The 16,806-nt window shown below is 36.3% G+C and overlaps 2 protein-coding genes across 2 annotated transcripts; both read right to left on the reverse strand.

Annotated features, from left to right (window-relative positions):
- Positions 1–520: 520 nt before the first annotated feature.
- LOC111916310 (calcium-dependent protein kinase 1) lies at positions 521–4,135 on the reverse strand. The gene is made up of 8 exons (XM_023911951.3): positions 3,818–4,135; positions 2,542–3,402; positions 2,283–2,426; positions 1,892–2,044; positions 1,688–1,803; positions 1,437–1,604; positions 1,132–1,353; positions 521–818 (listed from the first exon to the last, which is right to left on the reverse strand). Exons 2-8 carry the CDS (start codon positions 3,317–3,319, stop codon positions 693–695), a joined length of 1,707 nt encoding a protein of 568 aa, XP_023767719.1. The 5' UTR covers positions 3,320–3,402; positions 3,818–4,135; the 3' UTR covers positions 521–692.
- An 8,023-nt stretch (positions 4,136–12,158) lies between these two features.
- Positions 12,159–15,724, reverse strand: LOC111916311 (fasciclin-like arabinogalactan protein 15). The gene is made up of 3 exons (XM_023911952.3): positions 14,695–15,724; positions 14,127–14,608; positions 12,159–12,596 (listed from the first exon to the last, which is right to left on the reverse strand). Exons 1-3 carry the CDS (start codon positions 15,498–15,500, stop codon positions 12,517–12,519), a joined length of 1,368 nt encoding a protein of 455 aa, XP_023767720.1. The 5' UTR covers positions 15,501–15,724; the 3' UTR covers positions 12,159–12,516.
- Between the last annotated feature and the right edge of the window lie 1,082 nt (positions 15,725–16,806).

A 16,806-nucleotide genomic window follows, 5' to 3' on the forward strand; every position in this document is an offset into this window, starting at 1 on the left:
TTTATATAAAAAGGCAAATATATATGATATGCGTGTGTAATAAAGAAGTTTACTTATAAAGATAATATGTCTTTATCATTTATACCATGTATGTTCATGTTTTTTTTTCTTTTGAATGAAATGTTGTCCATTTAAAGTAAAAAGAACCACTCAATAGAAAATAATTTTTTTAAAAATGGATTTCTGTTAAATCCTAACTATTTGCAAGTCTTTCATCATTTATTTTTCTTTTCTTATAAGGTTTGTCCAAGTTTTTATCTTCAAACCGAAAACTAAAGCCCAGACCAAATCATATCTTGATACGAAGTTGTTCTGAAAGCCTATATAAATTCTTTACTTGATTAATTATTTATAATACCTCTAGTTTCCATCGCAGTCCCCAATTATTTATGTTAGATATAAAGTTCTAGAGTATTTTTTGTTATTATATTACAAAATCAATACTCACACAGAGAAATGAACAAGAATCATATCATCATTACTTTCTATCACATTCACTTGTATGTATATAAGACCAATATAACTTGTGTAGACTTGCAGAAACAAGTTGAACTTCAAAACCGCAAGAGTTTGACACCCGAATCCCGATTGGTATAACAAACAACTGTTTAATCCTATATATTCGTATGATTTTCTCAACAAATAACCATTAATAAATAAACAAGAAAAAAAAAACCGAAAACCTTTTATGTTCATAGTTTTAGTGCTTCTCTAAATTTAATGCTGAAACTAGTATCTAAGCTTTTCTTAGCACCCACATTCACATTGGCATGTCCTTGCATCATCGCCACAAACTCGTTGTAGTCTATGCGCCCATCCTGAAAAAACAAAAAAAAAAAAACAAATCAAAGATGATTATGTTCTATCATGAACAAAAACAAGCTTTATAGGATTATTTTCGATGATCACAAGGATCAGAAGGGTATTCATGTCTTTTCATTAACAAAAAAGTCAAAGCAAATCCTTTTTCCACCTATTTGGATTGGACCAAAAAAACAAAATTTTGTCTCATACACATCGGTCTTGGACTCTTGTCCTAGTATGTAGACCATAAGACTGTCATATTCTGTCATGTCATGTCCTGCTATCTTATGTTAACATGACAAACAGAAAGGGCAATAAGGAAGTTACATTGTCTTGGTCAACATCTTGAATCAACTCTTCAAGGTGAGCATCTATGCCAAACTCCTCACAAGCATGTTGAAGCTCATCGGCAGTAATATAACCACTTCCATCTTTATCAAAGTAAGAAAAAGCCGCAAATAAATGATTTTCTTTCTCGATTTTGTTCATATGCAACGTTGCAGCAACAAATTCTCCATAATCAATTGTTCCACTATTATCCACATCTGCCTGAGTTCACCATGCAATCATATTCAATATTTTTTTCAACATATCTCCATCTAAAATATGTTGTAATAAATATTTGGTCTTACTGCTTGCATAAGATCGTAAATTTCTGACTCATTAAGATTAGCACCAACTCTTTTTAATCCATCCTTAAGTTCATCAAAAGTAATTTGACCACTGTTATCAGTATCAATCATCTCAAACATTTGTTTCAGTCCAGCTATTTCTTCTTCCGATAAGCTCTCCGCTATAACCTACATCATATTATTATTATTATTATTATTATTATATTATATTATATACCTATATACATTATTAACTGAATATTTGAAGATACCCTAAGAGCCATTTTCTTGAGCTTGTTCATGGCTGTAAATTGTTTCATGCGACTTAGAACGGCAGAGTCGAGAGGCTTGTCTGGAGCCACACCATCAACTTGAACCCAAGGATGGCCTAAAAAAATTCAATTAGTTAGAATATAACTTATTAAGCTAAAGAAAATTATATAAATAGTATTTTAGTATGCAAATTGAAGGCTCACATAAAACTTCATGTGCAGTTAATCTCCTTTTTGGGTCTCGAATAAGCATTCTTCTCACAAGATCTTTTGCTCCATCAGAAATACATGGCCATGGATCAGATGTGAAATCAAGATCACCATGAAGAACTTGTTCAAATATTCCTTGCTCTGTTTCTATATATCCATCACCAAATTATAACAATTAATATAAAAATTTGTTATGGTGAATTGTAATATTTTTATTACAATTTAACATAAAAAAGACATGGATACGAACGTTAAAATTGATTAATATTGATACGAACGTTAATACTTTTATCACAATTTAAGTATTTAACATAAAAAAGACATGGATACAAGTGACTTTACCCATACAGAATTTAATGCATCCCCTTAAATATTAATCACTCACCAGCCCAAAAAGGAGGAACCCCACTTAATAAGATGTAAACAATCACCCCTGCACTCCAAACATCTGCTTCAGGACCATAATTTTTTCTCAAGATTTCTGGTGCAACATAATATGGGCTACCAACTACATCATGAAAAGATTCACCTGAAAAAAAATAATAATAATCAAATTTATAGAAGAGCCATGTATGAAGTCAAAAGATTGTAAAATATAAAAACTTTTTTTCGAACAGAACAAGAAGAATGAATCAAAAGTATACCTGGCTTAAAGAAAACCGATAATCCAAAATCTATAGTTTTGAGAAGAGCGTCTTCCCTTTTATCCACAAAAAGAAAATTCTCAGGCTTCAAATCCCGATGCATAACACTCATAGAGTGACAAGCCTCCACAACTCCGACGATAGTTCTAGTAAGCTCTGCCGCTTTTCTTTCTGTGTAATGTCCACGCTGAATAATCCGATCAAAAAGCTCACCTCCGGCACACAATTCCATAACAAGATGAACAGCTACAGCATCTTCATACGCCCCTTTAATCGATATAACATTTCGATGTTCCGCTAGATGATGCATTATTTGAATTTCTCTTCTCACATCTTCTACATCCTCATCGGTCAATAACTTCCTTTTTGCGATTGATTTACAGGCGTAGAGCTCACCGGAAGCTTTTTCTATACAGAGAAACGTCGTCCCAAACTGCCCCTGTCCTAATTTCTTCCCCAAAGAGAAGAATTCCTTCAGGTTGCCGGTTTTTCTTTGCAAGACGGAATCTGTACGGAGTCCGGCACTTGACACCCTCTTCATCTGACCAGCTTTTTTGGGTTTCACTGGTTCTGTTTCTTGTTTCTTTCCGGTTTTCGGGATCGTTATGTGTTGTGGTGGTTTGTTTTGGACGGGTAATGGCGATTGGTGATCTGTAGCTTCATCTCCGTTAAGGGCTGCCGGAGGTTCATCAGGTGATCGGGTTCGCCACATTGTATCGGAAACTGATTGGATGAATCCATTCTTTAAAAAACTTGGTCCGACGCAAGTATTCCCCATCTAGCAATCTCTTCTCAACGAACCCCTTTCCGATTTAAACATAGAGATCCAACTTCACTGCAGTTACTCGATAAAATGAAGATCTATTCAAAATCAAAAACCCAAAACGGATAATCATAATCTAAACTCACGCATGAATTACAATCGGCAAGCATAAAGAAATTAAAACAATATCGAAGTGATCAGAGCGTATTTCTAGTCTATATGAACTACAAGTCTACAAATCGCAAGAATCGGATAAACTAAATTGACTGATACCAGATTTGAGTCAACGGGTACATATGTACAGCAAACTGAACATCAATTAACGATGAATGACAACAAGAATCGAAGACCTTCAATCATTCCATATACCCAAATGAAGAACGCCCAGAAAAGTGGACGTGAACGAGGAATCGAAAGCTACTCAGGGAGATAAACAAAAAGAAACACGAAGTCCCAGTTTATTTCAAAATAAATTGTTACACAATCATACGGTAAAACAAAACGGATACTAACCAGCTAGGCGGAGAAAGTCGAAATTATGCTGACTTATTCCAGCGATTTTGTTTTCGTGGGATTTCTATTGGTTTAAGGAACCGCAGTTTGTTCGAATCATCGAGACTTTTATTCACAGGACACGGGAAATATGTTATATGGCTGCTTCTTCACTCTTCTCGGATTTGTCGATACCCGGAATTTGCGTCTGATTCTTTGGAATTTGGATTGTGGGCATGACGAGTCAAATGAGTTGTTCTATTTTCCATAGATTTTTTCGTTGCCTTTTCTGGCTCTTTTTTCTTGAACGGAAAAAGTGAATCTTAGAACATGAAAAGTGTTTCATCCACCTCATCAAATTTTTTAGGTTATTTTATTGAATAAAATATTTTTTTTATGATAATAATAAGTAATAACCAATATTTAATTATATTTACTTTAACATTTTAAACAAGTCGTTTATCTTTTTATTGCACCTACTACGCTATGAGTGTTGTACAAACAGCCCTACCTATAAAACCTCTTTTGGAGTAAATATTGAGGATGACATATGTCTTATTTGGAGAATTTAATCTTTATGATTTAATATGTAACATCCCAAAAATAAGAGTAAAATTTTTATTTTTCCAAAAACAACCCCAAATCAATAATTGTTAACAAAAACATTGTTTCAAAAGTATAGTTCGTAAATCATAGTATCCCAAATCCAATAACATAAAATCCAAAAGATGTGCACGATAAAGCCCTTTCCTGAAACTTGATAGTGATCTCTGTTACAGTCTCAGTAGTCTAGTGGAGATCAAGAAACTCTGGCGCTAACTGTTGTACCTCAATCGCTGGTGCAAACTCAGCTCGGAACATGGTCGAGAAGTCATCCCATGACATATCATCAACAACATCATCACCCAACTCATTACCAACCTCTTCCCACCAATCTCGTGCATTGTCCTTCAATAGGCAGGAAATATATTTGACCTTTGTCTCTTCGGGGTAGAAGATCGTCCTGAATACATTGGCCATATCCGCTAACCACCTCCTACTAACAATGGGGTCCCTCTCCCCATGGAACGCAGGAGCTCCACAAGCACATAACTCCCAGAAAGAAAGAATGCGAGCTCCAATGATAGCCATAACCTCTGCACGGAACGCGCTCAAACACTCATAAACACTACGAGAAATCTCTGATGAAATGAACTCCAGCAACTGCTAGCTAATCGGCTCAACACCCGCACCTGAGCCATAACCCGAACCTGAACCACCTCCCTGAGAGCTCATCTCCGAACTGAAAATACCACAACCCAACGATCAAAACATACTCAAGAATTAACATCCCCTAAGCTTCTTAGATTCTCCAAGACTCTCACCAATTCGAGTATGGATCATGTGCTTTCAGTAGTACGGGCCCAATACTACCTTCCACACCTATCCATACTTTCATCATAAATCCTCCTAAATGGGTCAGCATTGGTGCCTTCGACCTATAGAACAGTAAGGAGACTCGCCTCAAATGCAGAAGCTCGTTGAAAGAATTCCCTAGCCGCTGCCCTGACGACACCTCCGAACTATCCGATCAAAATAACACCCAATTAGCAATTGGGTTCCATTCTAAGGCCCACCAACCATACTTAGGGTAAAATAACCATTTTACCCCTAACCCAACATGAACCAAAACCAAGGCTCAAAACCAAAAGATTCACAAAGGCCCACTAATGGCCCAATTTTCCAAATTGGTCCCAATCCCACATGGGCCTTAACTTAAGCCCATATTTTCCTTAAATACATTTCAGATTACCTCAAACACCCTGTGGGACAAACGATCGCAACTTCTTCTGTAACGCCCGTAGATTCGGGCTAGTCAATTAGAGATAATAGGGTTCGAAAACGACTTTTCGACAAAAGATTATTTAGAATAAATAATCTTAACCAAGTTTTAGAATATGTCTTAAGGGTTCCGTACATATAAAGAATGTCAAAATCCGAGTTATAACGAAGAAGTTATGGCCCGTCGAAGTTTTATGGCAAAACCGGCCCAGCACCGGGAGACGTAAATAGTGAATTTTTGATAAAGTTGTAGCACCTGGTTCGTGGTATGTATGATTTATCTGACTATTTTACATTTTTAGCCTTGGACTCGGCGAGTCGTAGGCTAGACTCGCCGAGTAGGGACGGGATTTTGAGCACGATTAAGTTGGCGACTCGACGAGTCCATACTCTGGACTCGGCGAGTCTACCAGTCTGGAAGAAACCCTAATTTCAGGGGTTTGCACCTTATTTAAACCCCCCTTATGCGCCCCAAGTTAGCCTCCTTCACCCTCAGAGCATCATATACCGAACCCTAACCCTCTTATTGTGATTTGAAGTGTTCTTGTGCTTGTTCCTTGAAGATTGAAGAAGAGAAGGAAGGAAAGACCAAAAGAGAAGGTGAAGAGCAAGGATCTAGGACTTAATCCAGAGTTCATTGAGGTACAATTCGGATCTATTCTGTTTTTATGCTCAAATCCCCATTAGAACATCATAAAGCTATCTTTGAACCATTTCCAAGCTTGTTAGTAGTATAGGGATCATAATGGGTTGAATAGCTGCTAGATCTGGTCATGTTCGAGTTCCAGAAGCCTAGATCTAATACCTTTATGGGGCCATATTGCATGAAAGCCCTAGATATACCCCTTTTATTGTGTTTTGAGCCTTAGAATCCCCATTGATGATTATATACACGTAAAGTTGGAAACTTTACGTGTTAATCGAGTCCTATGAACCCAGATCTATGAATGGAATGCACTGGATTCAAGCAGAATCGAGTGTAGAAAGATTGCATGTATGCAACTCGGCGAGTTGTTCTTCGGACTCGGCGAGTCGAGTCGCGAGTCCCCGATTTTTCCCCTTTTCGAGTAGGCGAGTAGAGCAGTGAGCCATAGGTGGACTTAGTGAGTCGGAAGCCAGACTCAGCAATGGAGGGACTCGGCGAGTCAATGCCCTAACTCGGCGGGTCCAAGGCAATCTTCATAGAACTCGGCGAGTTGTTCATCAACTCGGCGAGTCGAGGACAGAACATGTTCATCGGATGAAGATCAACTCGACGAGTTGTTCATACAACTCGGCGAATTGGATGCAGGACCATTGAGTATTCAGTTAGGAGGTGAACTCGTCGATTCAATGACTAACTCGACGAGTAGAGACGGGAGTAAGGACAATCGACTCGATATGTACTCGACGAGTTGGCAAGCCAACGCGGTGAGTCGGGTCAACTGGAAGTTGACTTTGACTTGACTTTGGTTTGGAATCGGTCAGGGGTAAAATAGTCATTTTACCCTGGGAATAGTATAAATGTCTGATTAAGTGTTTTATGGGAATATAGCCGGGGGATCACCGGTAGGGATGAAAGTGGGTCCAAACCCGGACCGGATGGACCCGGACCCGGAAAACCCGGAACCGGTTAACGGGATTTTATAGAACCGGACCGGTATATAGGACCCGGTTCCGGTTCGGTTCCGGGTATGGTTCCGGGTAAAGTGGGTCTAGAACCGGAAAACCCGGAAACATCAAAGTGGGTAGGTTGGAACCGGAAACCTCGGAAAAATCAAAATTTTTTGGTAATTACTTGCTACTTAATGAGTTGAACTTTGAAAATTTTCATATTGATATCCCGACTTTGGTTGACCGTAACTCATTGAATATGAAACCAAAATTAACAAAATTATAGTCTAAAATCATGTACAAACTCTAAAATACACTCTGGAAATAACCGCATGTCAATCCGACTTTAAACAAATGATATTTTCATGTGTTAACATTTTCACATAATAGAAAGTGCAAAAACAAATAGCTGAAAAGTTGAAAATTTTTAGTTTTGATATCCCGACTTCGGAGGGCTGTAAATCATTGAATGTTAAACCAAAAATGACAAAATTATAGTCTAAACTCATGTCAAACTGTAAACTGCAAGTTGGAAAAAACCAAATGTCAATCGACTTCAAACGAATTAGATATGCATGTTTTAAAACTTTCACTGAATACAAAAAAACTGAAAAACTAAAAACTTCCAGCTTTGATATCTTGACTTTGGAGGACTGTAAGTCAATGAATATAATACTAAAAATGGCAAATTTATAGTCTAAAATCATGTACAAACTCTAAACTACATGTTGGAAAAAACCGCATGTCAATCGGAGTTGAAACGGATGAGATATGTATCTTTTAAACGTTTCACAAAAACCGGTTCCGACCCTAAAAGTGGTTCTGGTTCCAAACATCGGTTCCGGTTTTTAGACCCGGTTTACCCCGACCCAATGGACCCAAAACCGGATTACCCGGAACCCGAATAAAGCCAATTTATAAACCCGGAACCGGAACCATTAGAACCGGTTCTATATATTTCGGTTCTAACGGTTCCGGTTCGAGTCTGATTCCGGTTTCGGTCCGGTTTTCTGGTTCTAAATCTCATCCCTAATCATCGGATCAGCTGTCAGACATTTGCAGATCAGCTTTTCAGCAGTCAGCCTTTTGAGGTGAGTTACCTTCCAGTAAGGGTGGGTCTAAGGCCACAATGTCGGTCCACCAAGTAGGAGTATTTTAGAAGATGATTGTCTCTGTGATAATTATCTTGGTATGGATACGTGTTTGGTTATGAGATATATCTGTATGATATGTTACACGTATGATAAGGATAGTTTTCCCCTGACAGTGGTCTTTAGGACCAATGGGTAGGTCAGTACTCGGATATGCCTGATTGTATGCTTATACCTTGTTGTTGTATGCTAGTAGTAGGGGTGGAATAAACCCCAGTTACCGGTTGAAAGATATCGTTGATGATTACCGGTTGAAAGATACCGATGGTATTGTATGGTATGTGGTATGATGAGGACTCTCACTAAGCTTCGTGTTTACAGTTTTAGTTGTGGTTTCAGGTACCTCTTCGTCAAAGGGGAAAGAGTCGACGGCGTAGCGGCGCATCACACACATGACTTCCGCACTGGATTTTATGGGATCGTACTCTGATTTTCTTGTTTCCGATGATATTGTTTTGAGACATAACCTTATGTTTTATAATTAATGTAACTTTGACAATGTTTTAGTAACACGCTTTATTACATGTTAAATTCTAAAAATGAATTTTTTGGCCTCGAAATTTGGGATGTTACAAAAGGACTTTTTAGCCTTATCGATCCAAATTATTCCAAATAAAAGTTGTTGTATATGTTAAACCGAGAACATACAAAAAAAAGAACGCCCAAATCTGACTTCGTATGAGAAAGTTATAAATTTTCTAAGATTTGGCATAACAGTGCACGACCCGAAACTCGAATTTTAATTCGAACGGTTTTTGGGCTACGCGACCTAAATGAGAATTGAAGATATCATTAATAGAAACTCAACAGTAAAAAGACAGACGAAAACAGAGTTTGTATGTAGAAGTTATGAATTTTACGCGGACATTTAACAGTATAATCTCCTCGTACTGTTAAATTTAAGATCGGTCGAGAATTAGCCCACAGAGTTAAAATGAAAGTTGTAGATCTTATTTTTACCTACGCGTGGATATAAAGAACGTCAAAAACGGAGGTCGTATGTGAAAGTTACGGATTTTAGAAGTCGAAAGTGTGCTGTGCGAAAATGGGTGACGTGACACAATCTTGGCCATTAATTTCTCCCCAAGTATTGTCACTAGATAGTGACATGTGGCACCAAGTTCAGCCATTTTCACCCTATAAATAGAACCTCTCACACCCTCATTTTCTTCACACCTTTCCCATTTTTTTTACTCTTTCTCTCTCTCTCTAAAACCTCTCTCTAGCCCCGAAACCCTCCGAAAAGCCTAGGGAACCTCCCTAGCACGAGGCGGAAGACTCGGAGTGCTCGACGGCTCCTAGAGGAAGAGCTTTTCGGCTCGGGAATGCTGCTCCAAGCAAAGCCCGATTTTCTATAAAACTCGCTGTAAGTGAGCTACGCCTACGCTATTTTTAATATATCATTTATTTAATTATAGTAACGTTATTAAGAACTTATAATAAGTAATTGGGCTATTATTATGGGTTATATAAGTATTGTTTAATGCTTATATAATAGTAATAATAGCTAGACTATTAATTAGTCTTGGCGAATAATAGACTAAACTCTAGTCGTAATAATACTAGGTTTCGTAAAAAAAATTATTTTTTTAGAAGCGAAGCGCTATCTGAGTTCGGAATCACCACCTTATCAAGTGAGTGCATAGTCCCTTTCATGAACATTATTTTAATACAAGTATTAATTAAAGTATTAAATATATGTTAAAGAGTTTATGTGTGAATGCATAGTCCCTTTCATGAACATGATTTTAATACAAGTATCGATTGAAGTATTAAATATATGTTTATGTGCGAATTATTTGATGTTGCCTGGGATGTTTGTTAAAGAACATACCTGATTGTATATGCTGATTTAGGATAAAGAGTAAACCTAAATTAATTATGAGGAATATTGGGTAGTGTTTTCTTACGAGTACGAGTGAATTATACTCAGAGAATAAAACCATAGTATATGTCATTGATCCGGGAGCATGGATTAGACATTGTCATTGTCCCTAGTCCGAGAGTATGGATTAGACATAATCATTCATCATTAATCTGAGAGTATGGATTAGTCATTTGTCCCTAGTCCGAGAATATGGATTAGGTGAAGTCGTTCATTTCTGTTCTGGGAGTATGGATTAGGTAAAACGACTAATCTTAGGTCCGAGAGTATGGATAGTCTCGTTGTGATGATCGACAGAGGTGGGATAAGAGTTGTTTTATGTATATGGTGAAATTGTATATTTTGTTAGTTTTAAACTATATATATGGTATAACATTGTGGGATTGAAATCCCTATGTACTCACCAGGTTTCCCAACCTGACCCACTCAGGTTATTTATATCACAGGTGTTGATATGAAGTCACATTACACTGAGAGATTAAGGAGATATAAATCACTAGTGATAATGAATGTAAGTTCTGTTTATGCTTATGTTTCTGTATTGACGATGACATCCCAAATGTTTTAAAATGAATAAAAATACTTTTATTCAGAAATGATTTGATAACGTATTTATCACGTTTTACTGGGAACAAATTCTGCAACATTTTTATTAAAAGAGGCACTCTGATTTTTATAAAGCATAAACAAAATCGGTCTTTTCTGACCGTGAAAATGGGGATGTCACATCTTCGTTCAAACTTTATTTTCGACGTTCTTTATATCCACGAAAAGGTGTTGAAGAGCTCTACAATATTATCTAAATATCTTGGACTAAAATTTCTCGAACAAAAATCCATATTTCGTGCAAGAACCCGGTCTATGACTTTTCACTTTCTACCATTCGGCCCAAAACACAATTTAAAGTTAAATCTCTTAACTAACATTACCTCCTTCCACAAGGACTAAACTTTGTCTCCTTGAGGCCCAAAGCCTTACACAATCGACTTCCGGCTCACGACCCATAAATAGGAGGAAAATGTATGTTACATAACATCTCTTTGTCTATCGTCATCGAGCATCCATCTCAAGAATAAAGAGTGTTATCGTATCACAAATCCCTAAATAATGTCTCATATCTCTTGTCCAGGTTTATTAATTTTCGTTGTCGTAACGTATGGTGTTTCGATCCAACATCTTGACATTATTAATCAACTTATTCTTGTATTATTCGGATTAATTTAATATTTTTTCATGTTTTGATTAACCCGATTTCAATCCACATTAGGGTGACAATCCATGACACGACACGAAACGAAATTGATTTATACATAAAATTGAAATTTGAATTCGTGTTTGTGTTCGTGCTCGTGTCAAGTGTAAAAAACACGATATCGTATCGTTTCATGTTCGTGTTCAAAATTTTCATACAAAATTGACACAATTTAGCATTTGTTTGTCGTGTTTTTCGTATTATGTATGACTAAGTATTAATTAAATAAATTAATTGTTATTTTATGTTATTTTTAATTAATAAAACAAGATATCATGGAGTGTCAGCTAAAAACATGATATGATTTTCCGATTTGCTAAATGCAGATTTCTATTATAAAGTCAATAAAACCTTCATTTAATTAGAAAGATATGTGGATCCTAATTCATATCTAAAAACATGATATGATTTTTCCGATTTGCTAAATGCAGATTTCTATTATAAAGTCAATAAAGCCTTCATTTAATTAGAAAGATATGTGGATCCTAATTCATATCTGTTTATTTTTTCAATTTGTATTGAGCCAAGTATTGTTTACTTTTCCAAAATGTGATGAACATGTAACATGTTTTATAATTGCAAATCTATTAACATGTTTTGTAACATCATTTTAAACTATTATCATAACTTTTTTTTTTGTTTGTTATTTTGATGTATTGATTTTCTAAATAAATTTTGTGGGTGTGATCCTTTTATTGAGAGGTCCTACTTCCAACTTTCCAAGTGGTAGGCTGCTCTTTGACCAACCTACACGTACAAAACACAGAATCAACTCCCCATCTCTTCGGCCACCAATACACACCATATCTTATTCCGACTATACCCCATCAAAAATCTGATCGATATATCCCAAATCAAATGACCATTTTACCCCCTCCCCCAAATACACACAAAAACAATCCTAATCACACCCCAAAACCCAAATATTTCGAGGATACTTCCTTTTCCTTCACAAATCTCTATCTCCTCCACCTTCTTTTATGTCTTTACACAATTGATTCCCTGCAATTTTGGGTGATCAAATATGGTGGCATGTCGTGAAACTGGAATCTTGCCCAATGCTCCAAAGTACATTGCATGCTACCTCCAGCAACTTTCCTGAAATTAAAATCCCTACCCATCATTAATAAACAACTCATATCTAATTATATAATTATTTTGACTATCAAACAAATGTTATTAAACATATGATTTGAAAGAATACTTGGTAAAACTATTACTTATCTTGCAATTAAAATGAAGTCCACCCCTATTTATATAATACCCGAAAGCAACTGCATAACTTGTAATTTGTTCAACTCATCATCATCATCTTAACTTGTTAATAATAGACTATAGTAAAAATTGCCAATCCAACTAACAAAGTATGGGGTATAACTTATTAACTTGTAGTTTGTTCAACTCATCATCATCTTAAAATAAACTACAGTAGAAATTGCCAATCCAACTAACAAAGCATGGGGTATCATTTATTCATAATTTATATAGACTTAAGAAGCATGAATAATAAGAAAAGACAAAAACAAAATTGGAGTATTGACAAAAGATGTTATTTGGTGGAGACTGAATTATTCTTAATGACAGCCCAGAATTGGAAAATGTCAAAGATGTACAAGACATCCAATGATATGATATTGATATGTGCATAGAAATGATTAATAAAATACTGTTGTTTACTTAACATTTTGCAACAAGTATGCATGCTTTTAGAATCCTATAAGCAAGTAGACGCACGATGTGTATATATATATGTACAAACAAATTAACGTAGGGTACAAGATGTATTCTAAAGCGATGCGACCGACAGTTGGCCGCATGTTAATTGCCAAGTATTCAATGGACCCCGTAACTGCCCTCTACAACTATTTAATAACAATTAAGACGATTCTACAATATATTTATAAATATTCCCCACTGAAACTTATTGTAATTCATTTAATTATAAAATCGTGGGAAATCTATTATGTTTTAGTAACACATCTATTTGTTTAAGAACAAAAAATGAGAAATGAATAGATGGGCCAGAGTTGATAATAGTTAATCTCTTAAACTTAAGGTCGTGTCACTTAGCATAATGACAATCTTGTCCTTGTTGACTTCTCTATTTGACCCACCGACAGCCCAACTTTAACTACCCTTTTGCACGATATGTATAAAATACAAAGACTTTTGTATTAGTTTAGTATATGATTAGATTAGATTATATATGTTCATTCCAAATACAACATTCAATTTAATAAATATGTATTAATAAACAAATGATCTTAATAAAATAAAATGTACAAATAGGTTTTTAAGTTTTTTTATATACAAACATGGTATTTTGATAAACAGCTTATAACTCGAAATAAAAAGACTTAATTATTTAAAATTTATCAGTTAATGAATTACTATTATTCGTTTAACATGTAAATGTATTGATGGCGATAAATGCTTGCAAACACCCTTCACAAGCCAATGAAAGTTTATTAATTAATAGTTAAAGTTAAATTTTTTAAAGTTAGAATAAAAAATTGTAATCTTTAAATGAAACAAAAATTCCCCGGAGAACAGACCACCATTGTTTCCGGCGACATAAATTAAAAAGCCTTAAGACATAAATTCAATGCAGGAAGATGATCGACGTACCTCTACGAGTTTTGGGAATGACCTTAACATGGTCAACCGTTTCTGCAGTCTTCGTCTTCTTCAAATCTGACTCCGTCGTCGACGGGAATAAAACCCCATCAATCCCCTGAACCGATATTCTTCCGTCGGTATAAATGTCGGGATCGAATAAATAAGCAGTTTCCTCGCCGTCGCCGAACTTTACCGACCCATCGGCCTCCTGCGCCATCACCTTATGCGGCAGGTGAAGAGTGTCGTACTGAATTTTCCCGAATCTTCTTACTGCATTGTACATACTCTCTTCCGTTTGATACTCCGGTACGATATGGTAGTACATGATCCTCTCCGGTGCACCTGGCTCCGCCAACTGATCGGTGGTCAATTTCGCCATGGCTTCGTCGTTCGGTGCCAGCACCGTTAATACGTATCCCTCTGACACTAATTTCCCCATTTCCGTTGCCAAATTTGTCAGATTCACCAGAATGTCAGCCATCTCATTGTACCTAAACATGAAATCGAATTAGGGATTTCTGGATGATGCATAATTGAATCGTTGAATCGTAAACAATAGTTGTAAATTGGTAATTACCCTCCGTAGTGTAGAAGCGTATGGATGAAGTCCTTGACCTGACTCTCGCCGTCGAAATGGTGGCGAGGGCCTCCGGGTCCGGGGGCAGGAGCCGGAGCCAACGAAGGACCAGGCGCCATGGCGGAGTATATGGGAAGAACAGGGGCCGAACCAACAGGAACAGGCGGTGCCATTTTTCTCAATCTGTTCGTCCTGGGATCCACCTCCGGTGCTCCCTCAGGTTTAACGGCAGAAATGGAACGCAAGCTCCGGCGAGTATTGAAATCCTGTTGTACGGATTTTGGGATCAACAACCGACCAATCCCGTGGATAATTCCATCGTTTCGAACAACGTCTTCCACACGAACAACCTCCGCAGAACCAACAAACTTCACCGACGACTCGGAATTGGAAAGATGTAAGGGGTCATCCGATAGCGTATCATGGCGTGTAGTTTCATTCGGCCACCGTGAGAGATCGAGTCGAGTAGGGAGGATGTGGTGGAGGATCAGCTTTTGAAGCGATCGAAGATTCCGGGGTTCGAGAAGGAACCGCTTGAACTCCGGGTCTAGCTCGCGTTCCAAAGCTTCATTTCTGGGTGCAAAAATGGTAATGTTGTGAATGGCGACAGCCTCTTCCAGGGTTTGCAACAGAATCGCCTTCTCTACGAGCTCCGCCAACTCGGTGTAACGGGAATCAAGAAGCGCGACAAGGACGGAGTTAGAGTTCACCTGAGCGGCGGCGACGGCAGTGGTGGTGAATTGGTTGAGCAGGGGTAGAAGTAGAAGGAAGAAGAGGGTATTGAGATAGTACTGTGGCGACGCCATTGATTTGCCACTGAGCAAGTGTCGGCGACTATGGCGGATTGGCGGGTCGAGGTTGAGTTATCGATGTACGTACGGTTTTATATATTTGTTGTGAGATGTTGACTTGTACGGTGGTTGAGAATAGTGGTTTTGGTTGGTTGCGGTTAAAAACACCGTCGGTGGTTGCGTAGTAATCCGGTGTCGGATGTCCAGGTGAAAACGCAAACAATCTGATAGTCTCAAAGTTCGATCGTCTTGTTTTTAAACTAATACACATTTAATTATATTTTGATTTATGAGATGATGATGAGTTAATGCGACCAAATTGATCATTAAATGAATACAAGTTACTCAATTTTTAATTATTTTATTATAATTTTTTTTGTCTAATGGTAGTATCTGATTTGTAAAAATAAATAAAAAATAGCACTGGTTTTATTTCGTGTGCAACTTGGTTTTGAATTCTAAATCTCATGTATCAAATTTCACTTCCTATTCATTAGGCTCCCATCGTAGTAATTTGTATAAATACATATAGTAATGCATCTTCATGACTTCATATGTGTTAGATTCAAACTTTCTAAATTATAATTTGGATTACCTCATAATCAGTTAAATTCATATAATAAACGTTTTACTTAAATTTTATGAAAATCGCATGACCTAAAAATAATGAAAAAGGACAAAAAGAGAGAGTGAAAGCAAAATATGACAATATCTTCTTTAAATGGGAAATTATGAGTTTGGTGACTTCATAAAGGTGGTGCCATGAAGAAATCAAGATGTGGGGACGATAATATAAGTGGTGTAGATACATTAGGAAGTAGGAACTCGCCAATTTATTTCGATGATATAATATGATGGTAATTAATTTATTATATATTTAATTCGTATGATGCGCTATTTGTAATTATTAAATCTATAAATATTTATAAAGGAGATATTTTTTCCTTTCATCATATTCATTTGAAACTTCCATATATTTTTTCTTTTATTACATTCATTTGAAACTCCATGACTTTTCAATTTCTTTCTAATAATAATTATAAGTTGGTTAATAAGGTTAAATAAATATAAAATTTAAAGTGTAATGATATATAAACTAAATTTCAATACTAAAATAATATATTTACTTCTATTTATAAAGTTATGTTTTTTAACTTTTAACATACTCCATTATACTTAATTTATTAGTTTTAATATATTGTTGGATGTAAACCATTATCATTTTAAATATACAATTTTGAAAGAATTTGTATAAAATACTTAAATAATTAATTTAAACATAACATTATAGGGTCAACTTAAATATAAATTTTAGTTTAAC

Source organism: Lactuca sativa, chromosome 2 (genome assembly GCF_002870075.4).
Source record: "Lactuca sativa cultivar Salinas chromosome 2, Lsat_Salinas_v11, whole genome shotgun sequence".
Lineage (NCBI taxonomy): Eukaryota > Viridiplantae > Streptophyta > Magnoliopsida > Asterales > Asteraceae > Lactuca > Lactuca sativa.